Source organism: Sturnus vulgaris, chromosome 15 (genome assembly GCF_052056855.1).
Source record: "Sturnus vulgaris isolate bStuVul1 chromosome 15, bStuVul1.hap1, whole genome shotgun sequence".
NCBI classification, from domain to species: Eukaryota; Metazoa; Chordata; class Aves; order Passeriformes; family Sturnidae; genus Sturnus; species Sturnus vulgaris.
Window position 1 is genome coordinate 17,576,790 of NC_142257.1, and position 18,959 is coordinate 17,595,748.

Consider the following 18,959-nt stretch of genomic DNA (forward strand, 5'->3'; position numbering starts at 1 on the left):
TTTTAACTAATAGTGCATGTGGCTGAACTCTAAAATAGTGTCTTTGCATTTCTTTTGTGTGACTTTCATACTAACCCGACTGATGAACTGAAGGAATTGGTAAATTGTCCACTGCCGATGGCAAAGCCTTCGCAGATCCCGAGGTGCTCCGGAGACTGACATCGTCCGTCAGCTGCGCCCTGGACGAGGCGGCCGCAGCGCTGACACGGATGAGAGCCGAGAACAATCACAACAACGGCCAGGTGGACAAGTATGTGCTCACCCCCTGCTGGGAAAAGGGATTTTATTACAAATTCTGTGCTGACCCCCCTGCTGGGCAATGGGATTTTATTCCGAATTCTGTACTGAGCACCCCTGCTGGACAATGGGATTTTATTCCAAATTCAGTACTGAGTCCCCCTGCTAGGCAATGGGGTTTTATTCCAAATTCAGTACTGAGCACCCCTGCTTCCCCTGCTGGGCAATGGGATTTTATTCCGAATTCTGTACTGAGCACCCCTGCTGGACAATGGGATTTTATTCCGAATTCAGTACTGAGCACCCCTGCTGGACAATGGGATTTTATTCCAAATTCAGTACTGAGTCCCCCTGCTAGGCAATGGGGTTTTATTCCAAATTCAGTACTGAGCACCCCTGCTTCCCCTGCTGGGCAATGGGATTTTACTCCAAATTCTGTACTTACCCCCCTGCTGGACAAAGGGATTTTATTCCGAATTCAGTACTGAGCACCCCTGCTTCCTCTGCTGTGCAATGGGATTTTATTCCAAATTCAGTACTGAGCTCCCCTGCTGGGCAATGGGATTTTACTCTTGATTCTGTACTGAGCACCCCTGCTTCCTCTACTTTTCAATGGGATTTTATTCCAAAATCAGTACTGAGCCCTCCTGCTGGGCAATGGGATTATATTCGAAATTCTGTACTGAGCACCCCTGCTTCCTCTGCTGGGCAATGGGATTTTATTCCAAATTCTGTACTGAGCACCCCTGCTTCCCCTGCTGGGCAATGAGATTTTATTCCAAATTCTGTTAACTGTACGTACTGACCATCCTTGGTTCCCCAGCTATGGAATGAGATTTTACATTTAAACTCAGTTAATTTTATGTACTGACCATCCCCAACTGTGGAATGGGATTTTATTTCAAACTCAGTACTGACCACCCGTGGTTCCCCAGCTGTGGAATGGAATTTTATTTCAAATTCTGATAATTTTATAGTCAGTATTGGTCATGGTGCTGTTCTACTGCTAGCAGAAGCAGATTGCATCTGAAAGTGTAACTATTGTTCCATCAGATTATTGGTATCACAGGGTAAGAGAAAAGTAAAAAAAAAAAATGTTACTTTCTAACCTGATGTTCTTTCTTTGTACCAGAGAGTTGAGTTCTTACTCAAGAAAGGTGAAGTTCTTAGCTGTAGAAGAGTAGGTGATTGCTCTCTTAATTACAGAAGTTTGTCTGGTTGCAGTATTCATGTTAGTGGTCTCTGTGCTGACTTTTTGGCTTTGTCTGCAATAGGCATTTGCCTAGGCACCTGCAGTCAGCAGTTTGTCATGGTCATGGCCTCTGTGTATGTGGCATTCCCTGAAGTGGGAATAGCATCAGTGAGGTTTGCTCCTGTCTTGCAAACACCACAAAAACCAGTTTTGAGTGCTCCTCTCTGCATCTGGTCTATGTGAGAGCATATTACGAGTGAGCAACTGATGAGAACAAGCTAATTTAGACAATAAGGAAAGTGTCTTATCTCCATTTCACTTGTAGAAATACACTTGAAAAATAGATATATACGAGGTGTATTTTCAAGTAAAGCTTAGCACTGAAATCAAGAGCCTTTACTTCAAGGCTTCCTCCTTGCCTAGAAAACTGGCCAGCTGTTGCAGATGTGTTTTGAGCTCAGTGTGTGGTACCCGGTTTTGCAGTCGCAGTTTGGCAGAGGCGTGCTCCGATGGCGATGTGAATGCTGTCAGGAAGCTGCTGGATGAAGGACGGAGTGTAAATGAACACACTGAAGAAGGGGAGAGTCTGCTCTGCTTGGCCTGCTCAGCAGGATATTATGAATTGGCACAAGTAAGTAACAAATACAGTTAGAACTAAATATTTTTGAAGCATTGTCTGAGGGACTTCTTTGATAGGTAAACATTTTAGCTGTCGTGGTTATTCTAATTCTTTTATTATTTCAACAGAATATCACTGAATGCAGCTTATTGTGGTTTTCCAGTTACTGGGTTTCTTTAATGGAAAATGCACTCATATATGCCTTTAGGTTGAAGAGACTTGTCTGAGGAATGAATCCCATGTTTTGTGATGTAACATCTTTTCTGGCATTGTTCTAGATGGAGTCCAGCAGTTCTGCCAAGCAAGTGGATCTAAAATAGCAGCAAACTCAAACACTACAATTGGTTACCTTCTAAAAGCTCACAGCTCAGTCACACAGTCCTTTTTTTAAATCACATTTGTATCAACAGTGCATTAATCTGTGTTAATTTTGAGCAATATTGCCTCTGTGTCTAAGGGCAGCTGCTTTGAAATGCTTAGGTGATAGTTCTGAGAAGCACCCAACTTCACATTTCAGTGTGAAAACACAGGACAGGGAGAGAAGTTCTCTCTCTGTGGGTGCCCTGGTCATTATTGCAGGTGACAGTTTCTGTGCTGTCATTCTGGTCAGTGAGTTGCCCTGTGACTTTTGAGAAATGTCAATATTTCACTGGAACTTAGATATGAACGAATGTAGGAACTCAGGATTTTCTGCAGCAGAGCCCAGTGCAGGCAGTAGCAGTGAATGGTCCTGAGGCTGGCACTGGGCTGTGAGTCTCACAAACCCCACTGAACTAAAAACAAAAGGTTGGGTGTTACAATTTACTCACTGTAGTGAACTTTTCCCCTAGGTGCTTCTAGCCATGCATGCCAACGTTGAAGATCGAGGGAATAAAGGTGACATCACGCCCTTGATGGCAGCTGCCAGTGGAGGCTACGTGGATATTGTTAAACTCCTCCTTGTCCATTGTGCAGATGTCAATGCACAGTCCTCCACAGGTAACTGGGGAGCAGGAGCTCAGTTAGTAAGGCTGGCACATAAGGCACACAGCTCTTCTGAACATCTGTGTTTTTGTCTAACACTTCCATTCACAAGAAAACGTGGCAGGAGCTGTTAGGAATAGACCAGATCTGTAGTGAATGTGTTTGGAGTCTTAACTGGCCATTTTTAAAGATGGATTCTAATATAAATTCTAATGGAAAGCACTATTCCTGTAAAAACCACTCTGGTGTTAGGGGACAAGAAAAATACATGAAGTTTATCTTTTCTCATTGGTATAATCAAAAATTACCCAGTGATTGGGTAATGAACACAGGACACATCCCATCAACACCAGTTGTTTCTGTCTGTCCCTTTTTACCAAAGAGGACTTACAAATCTTTCAGTGCTTTGAATGTTTTCTGTATTGCTGGTTCTTGACCACAGCCTAACTAACCTCACTGATAGCATTATCCTGCAGTTGGATTATGTTTATTAAGATAGAATTTAAGCTTTGTTCAAATTTTCAAACAAGTTGTGTCTGAACTATGAGATATTCTTTTATCTTTTTGTTTAGCCATGTTAAGCAAAATTACCTTAAAATTGACTGTAGCATTTAAAACATGAGCCATATGTGAGTGTCTGTCACTTACAGTACCAGAGTTTTAAATTATAAATTTATTCTCAGGCCAGCCAGTAGAAGGTTTTCAAGGAATTACAGGATACAATCTTATGCAAAAAAAAAAAAAAGAAAGACAAAAAAAAAAAAAAAACAGCTCCCAACTCTACAGTAAAAATTACTCATTGAACTTTTTGTGTGTTTATTTGATCTAATTTTGTGTGCTAAAGTAGGAAACATAACATTCAAACTTAAACCCTGATTTGTAATACTGGCTTGGCATTAAAACTTTGATACTACAGTTACTTGGGATTTTATACCCAGCCTGGAATGATGGGCTGGAGTAATACTGCTGTGAGGTGAGAGGCTGCTTTGGTGATACACTTGGGTTTGTTCTGAGCTGTTAACACTGATCTCCTTCCCTGTGTTAGGAGTGGGTGATGGGAAGGGCTCTCATGCAACCTCTCCCCTGCAGGGAACACAGCTCTCACCTACGCCTGTGCCGGGGGCTTTGTGGACGTGGTGAAGGTGCTACTGAAAGCTGGTGCTAACATAGAAGACCACAATGAGAATGGACATACCCCCCTGATGGAAGCAGCCAGTGCAGGGCATGTTGAGGTTGCAAGAGTATTGCTGGAATATGGTGCAGGAATCAACACCCACTCCAACGAGTTCAAAGAAAGTGCACTTACACTCGCATGCTATAAAGGTATTGTCTCCTGCCTTGTTTTGTGTTTTTGTTTCAATTTGGTTGCTTGGATTTATCTGATTTAAAACTTTCAGCAATGTTTTGAATATCTTCCTTAGAGTTTTGTAAAACTGGATTTTGGTTTTAAACTCAATGTCACTAAATGTTCCTCTGTGGTGTAGTTGTATTAAGTCTGTGTTTGTGTCCAGATGGGGTGGATGTGTCTGACATGTTGCAGATGAAAACTTGTAACTGGCTATGTCCAAACTTGACACACCACCATTCTCTCCTTCTACCCACTGCCACATTGCCTATTTCATTCCCAGTTCCCTCACCAACTGTCAATTCTGAAAACATCTGTTGGTTCTTCAGAAAATGCAAAGTTGGAATGTGTGTTTCTGTAATACCTGATGGGGAGACAGTGCCTCCATTATTACTGGATTCTTTTCCTTCAGTGTAATTTGGAAGAATGTCTTTGAATTCTGAAGTATGATGAACTTTTAGGGACTTTGGACTTAATTTCTTTTGCTCTTTAAAGCTTCTGTGTAAATTATCAGTGCTGTGGTGATGCACTGTGCTTCTACTGTTTGTTTTCCAACCGTTGTTTTTCTGCAAATAGAAACGAAGGATGTGGATTATTGTCACAGTAACTTTAGGCTTTGCCTCTGTGGTTAGGATTGAGGATACATACTGTGTATAACCTATCTGAGGACTTGCATCTGGATTTGTCGTGCATTTCCTGCAGCATATGTAGTTCCTTACAGGGAAATGCCAGTAATAGTAGCCCTGAATGTTTTGGAGGGTCGTTCTTGTTTCTTTTGACCCAGGACCTAATTGAATCATGGAATGTAAAACCTTGAATGACAAAGATGTCCTGTATTATCTTTGACAAGATAGTTGATTGTTTTCTTGTTTGTTTATGTAAGACTAGGTCTTCCCTCAGAGAAGAATGCTCATCAGGAGGCTAAAAACTTAGAAGGGGAAATTTCTAAAATGACAGAAACTGTACTAGAGTTTAAATCAAGTTTTGGTTAACCTCAGTAGAAGCTTTTAAAAATAATGTCAGATAATGTGATATAATGTGTGTATCTTAGTTCTCAGAAATATGTCTGTGAGTGTTATTAAAAAGCTTAAAGTTAAGTTCAGATCTAGATGGACCCATCCCTAAAAGATAATCCCCCCAGTTGTATGCTGCCTTGGAACTCTTACATGATCTGTCACTGTTCTGTTCAATAGGGAATAAACACAGTTCTGTAGCTTGAAGTCACAAGGAAAGGTTCTTGTGTAAACTTGAATTAGACAGGTCTGTCTCCATCTCGCAGCTGAGCAGGATCTTTGGGAAAGGCTTTCTGAAGGCTGCTGACTCCTTTGCATTGGTATTTTTTAAAGAGTACTTTAAAAAGCCACGATTGCCAATTGTAACTTGTAAAGATTCTAATAGCAAACTGTGAAAATCTGAATGATTTCATTAAGTATATTGTCTGTACGACTAAAAGCTGATGATGTGGAATACTTATTTTTTTTTGATCTGTTTCATTTGAAGGCCATTTAGATATGGTTCGTTTTTTGCTTGAAGCTGGAGCTGATCAAGAGCACAAAACAGATGAGATGCACACGGCGCTGATGGAGGCCTGCATGGTAAATACCTTTTGTTTGTACTGCTCCCTCCTCGGGGAGAGAGGAATGCAGGAGGTGATAAAACAGAGTGAGCCTTGGGTAACAAGCTGCTTGGGGGCTGCAAGTGAATGTGTGTGTTGTTATTGTAAAAAACTGCTTACTGTAGCTCCCACCAGCTTCTCAGTCTAACTGCTCACAAAATAAAAATACCCTGATTTTTGGGGAGTGATGTGTTGTTTTAAATGCTCCCTGGGAAAAGTTTAGGGGTGACTAATCTACGGTGCAGTGATGTAGTACAAGTCACTAGTTTGAGGGTTTTTTTTAGTGTGTTTTCTACCTTTGTTTTTATAAATAAGGTCTCTCAGTGTGTCTGGAATGAGGCTTCCAGAAGTGCACTGAGCTGGATGATTCATGCATTACAATTGTCTGTTCATCACTGCCGGAAGTGTTTTGCATGGAGAGATGACTTGCTCTCTTCTAGGTTTCTGTAAATGAGGTAGTGAGATTTTTCTTTTGACTTACCATTTTATTTTGAAAAATAATGTAGTCCTTTAGTTCTCTAGCAACTGTCCACATAATTTCAATGCAGCCGTTGAAGAAACACTTCCCTATCCAAGAGCATCATCTTAATAAAGTGTTCTATTGTGTCAAAGCTTGGTACAGATCTTGGGTGACCTTTTCTCTCTTCTTCAAGCTGGGGAACTTCTTTGAAGAAAGAGCAGGGATCTTGTTTCCATAGGAAGGACAGCAAAAAGAGAGAAACTGAATTTTCTCCCAGTAGCCTGTAATCCTTGGAAGATAGCTGCAGTGTTCCTCCAGTCTGCTGGGAGCTGGAGGATCAAGTGTTCTTTCAGTGCAGTTGTGAGGTGATGATGCAAGTGACCAAGGTCAGGTTGTAACGTGGGGAGCTGTGTCCAAGCCTTCAGATAGTGAGCTGGTAATTGTATCCTTGAATTGCCTTCCCTGCAGGAGAGCCTGGTGCCAATGAGGAATTCAGAAGGACAGTGGGTGCATGCTGTCACCTAAAGGAGATTGCAGCACAACTGCAGGCTAAAGGTTAATCAGCCCCACTGTTCTGGTTAGGTTGGGGTTTTTTTGCTTTTTCTTAGTTTCCTGGTGAAACAATCCAAGGGCTGCCTTGATTTGGAGGCTTAGGGGAGAGAGTTGTGAGGTTTGCCTGGTGTTTTCAGCTCTTCGGTGTTTCAGACTGGGTGTTCTGACATTATAGAGTGTGTATTGACATTTGAAAGCAGCAGAAAGGGAGATGAGCCTTTGAAGTCCCAACTCCATAACAAGGAATTTGTTTCTTGTTTTCATTCGGCTGCACCCTTGCACAAGGGAGCTGTTCCACCAAATTGTTGTGACTGTTCCCAGTCTTCATCTCTTTCAATCTAAGGAATGCAGCAGGTACAGGTTGCTGAGATGTCTGGTCTCTGATCACCAATTCTTTTGTAAGTGCCTCAGCGTTTGTTTTGGTCGGGACAGTGCCACACTTAGGGTAATGCCTCTAATGAGGTGACTGTTGGCTTCTAGCCAACCCTTTGAGAACAGCAGCCTGTGTTTAATGTGCACCCTGATTGCTGTCCATCTCAGGTTACCTACGACCTGCTTCATGGGCATCTTAAGCTTTCCCCTTTTGCCCATGTGGGTCTCTACCAACTGTACCTCAGGTGAAATGTGGATTTTAGGTACTTGGTCTGTTTCAAGTAAGTGAGAGGTTTAACAATACTTTCTTGAGAAGCTGACAGATACATTTGTGTGCTTTGATTGGTAAGAACTCAGACTGCTCTGGCAATCCTGATTCTCTTATTCTGTGGCTTCACCCCAAGGCATTTTTCAGTCACCTTTAAGAGTTTTTCCAAGTCTTCTCTCTTCCTGATACCTGCCGTATTGCTGCGCACTTCAATTTCTCTTCAGGTATTTTTCCCAGGGTCTAGAAGTTGCCAATTGGGGCTTTTTTGGTTTTTTGTCTGTAGAAGTTATGAATCAACTATTACTACGAAGAATAAGAAAATCCTTTTGTCTGATGCTTGTTTTGAAGTTTAGTCATGGAGTGAGTTTATTACTTATAGCACTTGTTTGCTATCTCTAGTATGTTGTGTCCCAAAGATTATGCTGGACAATTAAGTCTTGTGCACTAATTCTTTTTCCCTCAAGAAATAGAAACACCAACATATATCTAGCTCTTTTTATCTCGTGCATTGCAGGTGGAAACCTGAATGTTGGTTAGGTCCAGGTATTACCATAATTAAACCACGATAAGTAAAAAAGCATCTGTCTTTGTAGAATCATTTTCAGTGTGACAGTGGTTGCAGCTACAGCATGAAGTGATTCAGTTCTGACTCTGGGTTTGCCCTCTGCTTGCAGGATGGGCACGTGGAGGTGGCCCGGCTGCTGTTGGACAGCGGTGCCCAGGTGAACATGCCCGCGGATTCCTTCGAATCGCCGCTCACCCTGGCGGCCTGCGGCGGGCACGTGGAGCTGGCAGCGCTCCTGATCGAACGAGGAGCCAACCTGGAGGAGGTGAATGATGAAGGTTACACACCTCTGATGGAAGCTGCCCGGGAAGGCCACGAAGAGATGGTGGCCTTGCTGCTGGCACAAGGTGAGATCCCCTGGATTCCCCTGGCGATGGAGCGCTCAGAAGGACACGCTGTGATCCGTGGCCAGCAGGTGTCCCGTGCAGATTGCTCTGAGCACCCAAACTGCTGCGGGGGTGATGAGCATTCACCTCCCCAGCCAGAGTGTGGCCAGGTCAGTAATGGCTCCTTTGTTTCCCAGGGGCAAATATTAACGCACAGACAGAAGAGACGCAGGAAACAGCCCTGACCCTGGCGTGCTGTGGAGGCTTTTCTGAAGTCGCTGACTTCCTTATTAAGGCAGGAGCTGATATAGAGCTTGGTTGTTCAACACCTTTGATGGAAGCTGCTCAAGAAGGTCATCTTGAACTGGTGAAATACTTGCTGGCAGCAGGTATGTGTTGAGAGCAAGTGATTGAGCCCACAGATACCATGCACTTGATGTGTTTTGTGTGATTTGAAGATGCCTGGGCTTTTGCTAGTGGCAGTGTTGTAACAAGAAACAATATCCTCAGATAACTTAGCAAGAAGGAACAAGCATATGTTGCACCTCAGTATTGTTTGATACTGTTAACAGAGAAAAGTGCCTCCTGGAGCTGGTGATCCTGTTCCATATCTAGAAAGCATCCACATTCATTAGAAACATTGTTTCCAGCTATCTGCATCTAGGACAAAATTTTAATATAGATAATGCTTGGTTTTGCTTGCTCCTCCAGCTTTGACTAAGCCTGGTTATCTGCATTCAGTCTCCCTTGAATAACCAGTTCTTTAGGAATGGGGTGCTGGGAAGTAGTGTGCAAGACAGATTCTGGAATGTGCTGAATTTCTGTGATGAATGAGCTTTACTGCTACATTACACAGTAGTAAAAATTAAATCTTTCTGGAGTTTGGGGTAAAATGATACTTTGATGTTCATCTTTCAGTTTATAAAGTTGGTGGAGTCTAAAGTGTTATGCTTAAAATAATAAAGAAAAAGGAGCTGTGTTTGGGAACACAGCTTATTGTGGAAGGTGATTTATTTGTATGCTCTTGTCTAAGAATAAGCATAAAATTGGCTGGATTTGTAATTTTAGAAAGTAAAGCTCCCTGCTCATCGAGGGACAGTGACAACTGTGCCACTTGGTGCAGTGACACCAGCATGTGACACCTGTCACCAGCTCCCTTGGAACGCTCACTGCCTGCACTTCACTGCTGATAGTGTAGAAAGTTGATTAAGGAGCCTTGTTTTGGCATCAGGGAGTCTCTAATTATACCTCACACCTTATAAATAAGAAAATGGCTAATCACATTGGCATTTCTTTTTTTAAGAATAATGTGTTATGTATCAAGAGTCATGTGCAGTTTTCACAGAGCTGGTGGATATGAAGCTAGATAAATTATTTCAACGAAATAGTTTGAAAGCAAATGATTTTAAAGAGCAGGAAAGAAGGGAAATTTGTGGAAGTGTATGGGTTTGTTGTATTAATACTGATTCAGTGATGTGCATTTTGTCTGGTTTCCCTTGGCATACAGCTCCAGGTCAAATGGACAATCTGCAAAAATGTCTGGATTCCCTTTTACTTGATGTAACAACTGAAATCCTTCTTGCTGTAGAGGGATTGTAGGAATAAGTGAGCATACAGGTTTAACTACTCAGACTGTCAGTCATGCTTTTTCCAAGCCTTGGCTTACCCCCTGTCCTTGGAGTATTTTCACTATGAGAGCAATTTTTGCCATGAGAGCAATGCCCTTGGACTGTGGAGGCTGTTGGTCAGTAGGATACAGCTGTTATCAGAGATTTTTCATGTTCATCTGATGTGAAATACTTGATAAGAACATACCCAATATGAAAAAAATGTTGTGTTTGCAGGAGCTAATGTTCATGCCACTACAGCCACGGGAGATACAGCTTTGACCTACGCCTGTGAAAATGGACACACAGATGTGGCAGATGTGTTGCTTCAGGCTGGTGCTGATCTGGTAAGGCTTCTGCTGCATCCTGTGGGCAAAGTGCTTTCTTCTTTGGCACCAAAAGGCAAAGCCTATGTGCTTAGAGAACAGTGTGATGAGCTTAGGAATAGAGATTCATATATGGCCCTGAAAAGAGGCATGAAAGAAGCTTTTATTAAAGCCTGCATATTCTGTTTGGTCTACAAAATATAAGTTCTTATGGGTAATCTGCTCTGAATTTAAAATGCTTTAATATTAGGAACTCCTGCTTCTCTGTGTCGGTATTGGTCTCTTAACTTATGCAAACTACTGCACAAAAACCCCAAACAAAGCAGTGTCTTTTAAATTATCAGCATAACCTGATCACTTTTCTTTCTTCCAGCTTTTGGGTTTAGCTCATTGCTTTCCTCAAATTTACTTTCTATAATGTAAACTAAGTTGTTTACATAATTGTCTTTTCTTATTATGTAGCAGGAAAACCAAAACTGCCTCTTTACCAGCCACAAGGATATAACATTTGACTTGTAATTAGTAAAAACAATTGATATTTCAGTGTTCCAAAGGTGTTTAGGAGCCTTGTGTCAAACAAGGCTCAAGCAGGAAAAAATGTTATTTTAATTGCCTAGGAGGAGTATTCTCCTTCTCCCCCCCCCCACCTTGTACTCACTGCTCTGTGTTTTATTTTGATTGGGGTTTTGGTTGATTATCCTGAAATTTTTGTACCTTTTAAAAAACCAAGAATGCCAGAAAAATTTATCATTGAACCTGATAAATCAGCATGCTAATGAAGTTACTTAAACTGCAGTCATTAAGGAAGTTTTTTGATTTTTAATTTAGAAATATAAATAAACTAATGTTGTAATTGGGAATAATATTTCCACTCTTCTTTGAGACTTCACTTTTTTTTGGAGCTTATTAATTCTTCTGCAGTAATGTCAGAAGTGTTGTGCTTAATTTGCTCTTACCAGGGAGAAAAGTCATATTGTTGGGGGGATTATGGGATTTTTGGCATGTCTGCTGCACTTAGCTCAATTCAGTGTTGGGTACCAAACATCAGCTAGCCACTCTAGTAGAGGCAGGATAGGTCTGGGGTGGATATTTTAAAAAAATATTGAAATATTTGGTTATATAAAGGTAAAACCTATGGAGTATTTCATTGTGGGGAGCAAAGCCTGAAATGAAAAACAAAATTAAAAAATAATTTCTGTGCATAAACTTTAAAACATGCAAGAGTTGCTGCTTAAATGTCACTGCAAATTTTTGGAGTTGTGTCATTTTTTTCCCCCTCCCATCAGCAAGGTGAGCAGTGCTTGTGGCCATCAGCATCAACTTCTCAGTATTGCAAAGGACAATCTATGTCCTTTCTAAAGTAAAGCTTAATTTCACTGCATTTTCTTGTATTGCCAATGAAAATGTGGAACAGGCAAGGAAAACAGAGTAAGGAAGCAAAGAAAAATTGCTTTGAAAGGAAAACCTGCAATGTAAATCTGCCAATTTTGAATTCTGATTATAAGTTAATTAAGAAGTGCCTGCAGAATGGTAGCAATGCTGATAGCAGGTGCCTCTGGTTTGAAGCAGCTTCTGCTCAAACTCTTGTGTTGCTTTGATTTATTGGAATTTGGGAGATGTTTCAAATAGATTTGTTATGTTTGTCATGGGCTGAGGGAGGGCTCTGAAAGCTGTTACCTTACTGTGGGGTATGAAAAAGCTTCTTTGGCAGTGCCATGGGAGACTGTTCTTCTAGATGTCAGTTTTCATTCAAATGAATTTAGATGTTTCCTTTAAGTTGTCCCAGGAAGTCAGGAATTGAATGAAGATCTGGACTTAGTCATTTAGCTGGTCTGTCTGCATTTGTCCAGTTAATTTTGCTTTACTGCTGGTGTTCAGACACAGCAAAAGAAAGTACATCTCTTGTTGCTTTTCTTTCCTTCCTTTTTTATCCTGCAGCTTCCCTCTTTTCCGAGATTGCTTGCACTGATGCTTCATTGTTTTCCAGAAACTTTCATTATCCCTGAGGTTTAATTCAGGAGCTGGACATGCAGCATCTTTTCCTGCTGGAAAACAGTTCTTTTTGAGGAAGATACTGGCTGTGTCCCAAACAGTAAAATCAAACAGGAGCATTCAGGAAGGTGTCCTGGTCCATGGCAAGGATTTTGAATGGGATGGTCTTGGAAAGTTCTGTTCAACCCAGACCATTCTGTGATTGTTTTATGAAAAGTGATTCTAGTCCTCATAGAGTTTTATCTGAACTGGGAGTGGCCACATCTCAGCACAAACTGGTATTGTTCTGGCAAGTGAGAACAGAAACTGATTCTTCTCAGGGACTGATCCTCTGGCCTAGGTATCAAATATGCCTTTCAGTTCAGGAACCAGTGAAGATCTTGAGAGCTCTGTTACATTCACTAAGCAATGTAGCTTTGTAAGCACCAGGAGAATTTTAAAAAATGATGGCTGACGTGAACTTTTTCCAGTGTGTGGTTAATTCCTCCTTCAAGCTCTGCAGTGACAAGTAGTGCTAGAAATGAGCAGTGGCAGAGTGCTCATCTGTCTGCTGGAGAACTGCTCAATCCTCTGTGCTACTTCAATGGATTTGTCTCCTTGTGACTAATTCTTCATGAAGTCTGGCATGCTAACAATTCTGCTGTGCTTTTCTGATGCCCTTCTTTAAGGGATCTTTTCCATGTCCTTCCAAAGTTAGCCTGTCAAAATCTGTAGCAAAGCTAGCTGGCAGGCCTGCACCTTTTCTTGTTAATGTATGCAATTTGAAATCAGCTCACTTTTGCCAAGTGTATGAATGACTGAATCTGAGGCACATCTGAAGCCTTCAGCCTGTGATCCCATCTGTGCCACAGTTACATTCTAGTTCTCCTATCCCCTTCAGGGTCTCAGCTTGAGCTCCTACCACTGGATCGAGTGTAAATTTTACTTGTTTGCAACCTTTATGGGACAGAACAGCTAGTTTAGATTTTGTGATCTATGTGAGTAAAAGTTTGGAGATTGGAACTCTGAAATGCGAATTGATAAAAGCATTTTTTAAAAGCAGAAATATGGTTTAGTAACTTCAGGAAAAAACATCCAGCATTTCAGTAATACAGCTATTTATCAGTGTGGCAAGGATTGTCTAATTTCAAAGTGAGGGGATAATTTTTCCTATAAGATTTCTTCTTTTCCCCCCTATTACTTCTTTGTGTCTTTTCCAGAAGTTACTTTCATCTAAAGGGTTGTCTAAGGCAAGACGTGGGAGGTACATAAATGTTCCCACAGGAACCAGGTTAAGGAATTTAAATCTCACAATGAGTATTGCTGGTATTTAATGAGAGGTGATATCCTGCTTTTAAGCTGCTTACCTTTCAAAAAACTAAAAGGACTTTTTTGGATGCCTGTCCCCTCTTGATGTAGAATCACACCTGGATTAAAGGAGATTCAGGTGTCCTTTTTGAAGGCAACACTGTTCTTGACAAGGTGGTTGCATCTTTGTCTGTTTCAATGTAGCTGCAAACAAAAGATTTTTTTGGACAATGAGATCATCTCAGCTTTTCTCAGCTGGGAAATACAGAAAAGAGCTTTAAATTGGGATTTTTTAACCTAGACCCTCCTGCAGCTGTGCATGAGGCTGTGCTTCATGGGAGTTGATCCAGTGATGGAGTTTACCTTTCTCATGAGAGCTTTTATGCAGAAATTAAGAGATGGAAGAGAGGAAAGCTTTGTCCTTGTATTTTTCTCATTTTACACTGTCAGAGTCTCCCTAAAACTCCTCAATACTTGATTTTACATCTTGCTTTGCTTAGAAGACTAAAACTGACTGCCTGGGGTCCACATAATTCTAATTGCAAAAAAACCCCAAACATGCATGTAAGATACCTCTTAATTCTTCTCCTGTGACACAATGCTTTTCCAGACATATTTGTCATGGCAGGGATCATTGTTTTCCCTTCAGGTGATAGCATCTCTCACACTAACGTGGCTCCTGAATTAAAAACTCACTTTCCTTGATGTGTGTGACAGACTGTGGGTTTATGCATTGTGTATGATGCACCATTTAAAAAATTACAAAAGCAGCCAATCTTCTTGGATTTGAATTCAGCAACTCTGGAGGTTGATGTGTTGCTGTTTCAGTGAGGAATCCAAGGTGCTGTTATGTTTTAACTTACTGGTTTTTAAACCATCAGGGGAAGGTGAGGGATTTCTGGCTTTTTTTTAGACTTGGCCCTTAGTCTTGTGTAGATAAAGTGTGGTAGGACAAGTGAAGCTCATTTTTGTAGTCAACACTTTTTGGCTGTTGCAGTCTCTAGATGGTGCAAAATACAATGAAATTCTTTGTTTTGCCATTAATGAACAAAAATGCATCTTGTCTGTAACAAAGATGCTGTGTCTGATCTTTGTGCTCTCATTGTGGATCTGAATGGCTCATGGGAGGAGTCTGAACTCATGAGAACTTCCTTGCTTGGTCTTACCCCTGTTCTTGCTGCCTCAAGCCAGCAAACCAGTTTTCAGCTGGTGGAACTCATCCAATTTAAGTTCACATTCCAGGTCTTCATGACCAGGAACGTTTGTAGAGCAAGAGCTGTGAGTTCTATTTCCTTCTGCAGGACAAGGAGAAGGACTTTAGGGGGACAATTTTGGAGGGCATAGAGCTGGGCAGGCACCAGGTGAGGTTGGCCTTTGATGCTTGTGAGCTGCCTCAGGGTACATGCTAAGGACAAGAATGGCTTCAAGGCATCTCAGTCCCTTCAAAGATCTAGAGATGTGCAGTCTAGATAGGACATTCTTGATCAGTATTTTCCCTTCTGTTGGGTTTTCTAAAACTGGTTTTAAAAAATAATATCCCAGCCTTCCCAAATGAAGCAGGTTATGTCATTGATAGCAGACCTCTCAAATGTCTTTCCTCTAAGATCTTTCATTTTTTAGGTGTTTCCTTTAAATTAGAGCCTAGCTGAGTTTTCAGGAAGGTTATTTGGGACAGGTAGGTTGTTGACTGCTGGAACAGGAGTTCAGTATTGAAAATCAGCAAAGTGCTAGGGACTGTACTTTTTGATCAAAAGCTTTCCCTAGATCATTTTGTTCAGAATAATATTTAGATTTCTGTTAAATATTCACTGTTGTCATGGATGAGGGAGGCTTGTTAAAGAGCTGAAAAATTGGAGCTTTACTTTGAAAACACAGATTTTCTTCCTGGATGTTTAAATAACATGTGACATTGGGGAAAAAATAAAAAAAAACTATCATAGTGATTAATATAACCATGCATATTTGTGAACGAAGAAGAATTGTATGTGGGGAAAATCTTTATGTAGCTGATCTTGAAATTGCCTAAACCAGAGAACTCAAAAGGAAGAATTAAAAAATACCAATGATTGTCATAAGATGCTCCTGATGACTCTGCTTCTGCTCTGTTCTTGGAAATATTGATTTATCTAGAAAGGAGATAATTATTGCTGACTGGAATCTCTTCTCCTTCTTGAGTCCCACGGGAAAATGTGCAGACAGTGTAAACTCCTGCCTGATTTGGGTAACACTCACACTTTTCCCCTCCCTTCCTACCTGTTACCCAAACCCACAGAAAATTCTTCTCAGGTGTTCTTTCTATCCCAGCAGAGTTAGCAGGAGAGCACATCACCCAGGGGTTTAGGGAATGGCTTTCCAAATGTGGCAGAGGTGTTCTCCTTTCTTCCTCTTCCTGATTTTACTGATTGCCACATTCCTCAGGGCTGGAGCAGTGACAGGATGCTGTGCTGAGCCCTACAGTGCACAGAGGCAAGGGGATTGTGTTTGGAGACAATTTACTGGGTTTAGATATTGCAAAATAAACACTGGTGTGCACTTCATATAAATAAAAGGGAAAAGCACATTGGAAAGGTAATGAGGATGCTTTGGGACAACTTTTGTTTTCTCTGTCCTAGTTTTTTTATTATCTAATGTAGTTGAAAAAGAGATAGATATAGATAGACAGATATCATCTTTGAAATTTATGATTATTCTAGGTAAAAAGACAGGATGTGAGGAGACAAAGACACTGCTCTGTCTCAGCTTCTTATTTTGGCTTGTCCTATATATCTTCCCATAAAGCTTGAGTTGATGTTGTTTGATAGCCATTATTAGGGCTATAGAAAGTGCTGAAGTCAGAATTAATTTCATCTTAAAATAAAACACGCGTTTCTATCTTCCAATGTGAAAAATACCATCAGAATGCCATAAGTTTTGAAGATCTACAGCAGGTGGGCACCCAAATGGTTTGGTTTGGCTGGACTGATGGTGTGCATGGTGCTGCAGGGATTGGAAGTGTGTAGTAGCTGAGGATCAAGTTCTGCCTGCTTGAGGAAGTGACAGTTGGTTAAACTGGGCAGAATCACTGCATTGCATTTAAATGAGGAAACCTCCTGGCATCTTTGTTTGAGACTTCCAACAGTGAAGTCTGTTAGGAAGGCAGAATGTTGCAAATAATTATTCCTTACTGCCAGTTATGTGCTACATCTCAGTGCAATATAGGATGCCTTTCACTACCTTGAATATAGTTAAGGTGACCTGAAATAAATTTTGCATCTTTGTATCAGTAAGGATTTAGAACTGGGTGTGAAATAGGTCAGCAGCAGTGTCCAGATCCTGGGCAGGAATTCTTTGCATCCACAGCTGCTTTGGGAGTGATGTGCTGCTGGAACCAGGGGTTTGCTGTGCTTCAGGCACACAGCAACTTCTGGCTCTCTAGAATCTCTTGGCAGTGTCTGGGGAAGGAAAAACTATGCCTAATACCAGAGTAAGCATCAGGACTCAAGGGCATGCCACTAATTCTTAAAATCATAGAGCCACATGTTAAAATAATCAGCTTTACATGTCCTGCAAATGTTTCTTCCATGCAGACAGGCCAGAAGCAGGTATTTATTGACATCTAAGCAGTCATTGCCCTGCAAGGAGGATCTATTAAATTAAAAAAAAAAAAAAGGAAATTACTTCAGTAGTAAGTCCGTAAGGTTTGCTGTCTGCTTGTGTGCTGTACTTTTAAGGAAGCAAAGCTATCAGAGCTCTGATGTGGGATTTAATTGTGTGTTAAAGCAGTGGTGGACAGTAACAGAGCTCTTGTGAAGGCTGAGGAGCAGAGCAGGAGAGGGGCAATGTAACCTCTTATAGTGAAGGATGGGCTTGGATTGGGGGCCAGTCTCCAGCAGAAGATCCAGTCAAGAGGTTTCTTCTCCAAATATATGAACAAAATCTAACTTAACATGCAGCTTGCAACTGAAGCAAGCCATATGTCAAAGGACATATGCAGAGTTTTCAGGAATACAGAAACTCTGAAGGAAGGAATTGAGTTGTTCTGTCAAATCTCTTCTTGTCTGAGTGTATTTGTAAGTAGCCATGTCATGATGCACTGTCAGTACTAAATGTTAACTTTCACTATCAGGTATACATGTAATTACAAAGTAAATAGTGAATTTAGAGCTTGGCTTCCCAGATATTTGATTAAAAACCATATATTCCTATTGTATTATTGATCAGACTGAATGGTATTTAAATAGGATAATACTGAATATAAAGAGCACATACAAACACTCCCAGGAAGATTTTGTTCTCTCCTCTTGTTCTGATATCATTGCTCAGCATTCTTTGTGGTATTGATCATGTCTACATAGCAGGCACATTGTCTAGTTCTGTAACTGCTCTAATACAGTTGTATTCAACCACATCTTTCCAGTATTCAGAAACGTTTTAAATTAGAAAATTGTTCTTGATGCTCATTCCCTTTTTGTTGGTATCATCTTTTTCTCAGCTTTCTGCTGTGTTCTCCAATCCTCTTAGAGCTTCTTGAGACCTGCAGTGTTTTGTCTCATTTTTATTTCTGATCCTCCTCAGTATGTTTTATAAATGTAGTGTGCACTCAAGGTATTATTGCAGTTTTGAGGTCTGGCAGCTCTCTGAACTGGGGCACCACAGTTCGTGGTTAATTTGAACTTCCTGGGTGATGTTTGTGTTAAATCTTCCACCCTTTCTGAGGAGGAAACAAGGTCTTACTATTCTCATGTATGTTATGCATTTGAATACTAAAATAAAAAGGGGGTTGTAAGTATGGAAGCTTCTTAGTGTGATACCAGTATGGATGTGGTCCTAATCCTTTTTTAACAGTGTGATTTAGTATTTTAGGGAACATGAAAATTGACACCATTCAGCTCATTACAGGCTGCTTGTGAGATAGATCTACTCAGATGGGTAATTCTGGTCCCATCACAAGATACTTCAGAAGCTGAAACAATGGTACAATTTTTGCCCATTTATACATCTGTTATTTCCTCTCTAGGAGCACGAATCTGAAGGTGGGAGAACCCCACTCATGAAGGCTGCACGAGCTGGTCACTTATGCACCGTGCAATTCCTTATTAGCAAAGGTAAATGCTAGTTTACATAACTAATTAAAAAGCTTAAAATGCCACTTTACAATGCCACATGTTTGTGATCCATATTCAAAATTATTCTGGTTATGTGTATATGAGCATTTGTAAAACCCCTAAGGGTTTTTTGAATATCATGTAGTTGA

General features: G+C 40.9%; 1 protein-coding gene across 10 annotated transcripts in view; it reads left to right on the forward strand.

Annotated features, from left to right (window-relative positions):
• Positions 1–18,959, forward strand: part of ANKHD1 (ankyrin repeat and KH domain containing 1) — a 99,515-nt gene that overhangs the window by 34,641 nt on the left and 45,915 nt on the right. For all 10 annotated transcript variants that reach the window (XM_088173864.1, XM_088173865.1, XM_088173866.1 and 7 more), the window contains exons 3-11: positions 94–250; positions 1,913–2,060; positions 2,879–3,026; positions 4,101–4,334; positions 5,857–5,951; positions 8,298–8,535; positions 8,712–8,903; positions 10,359–10,468; positions 18,723–18,810. In XM_088173864.1, the coding sequence (XP_088029990.1) occupies positions 94–250; positions 1,913–2,060; positions 2,879–3,026; positions 4,101–4,334; positions 5,857–5,951; positions 8,298–8,535; positions 8,712–8,903; positions 10,359–10,468; positions 18,723–18,810 (1,410 nt within the window). The remainder of the gene's footprint in view (positions 1–93; positions 251–1,912; positions 2,061–2,878; positions 3,027–4,100; positions 4,335–5,856; positions 5,952–8,297; positions 8,536–8,711; positions 8,904–10,358; positions 10,469–18,722; positions 18,811–18,959) is intronic.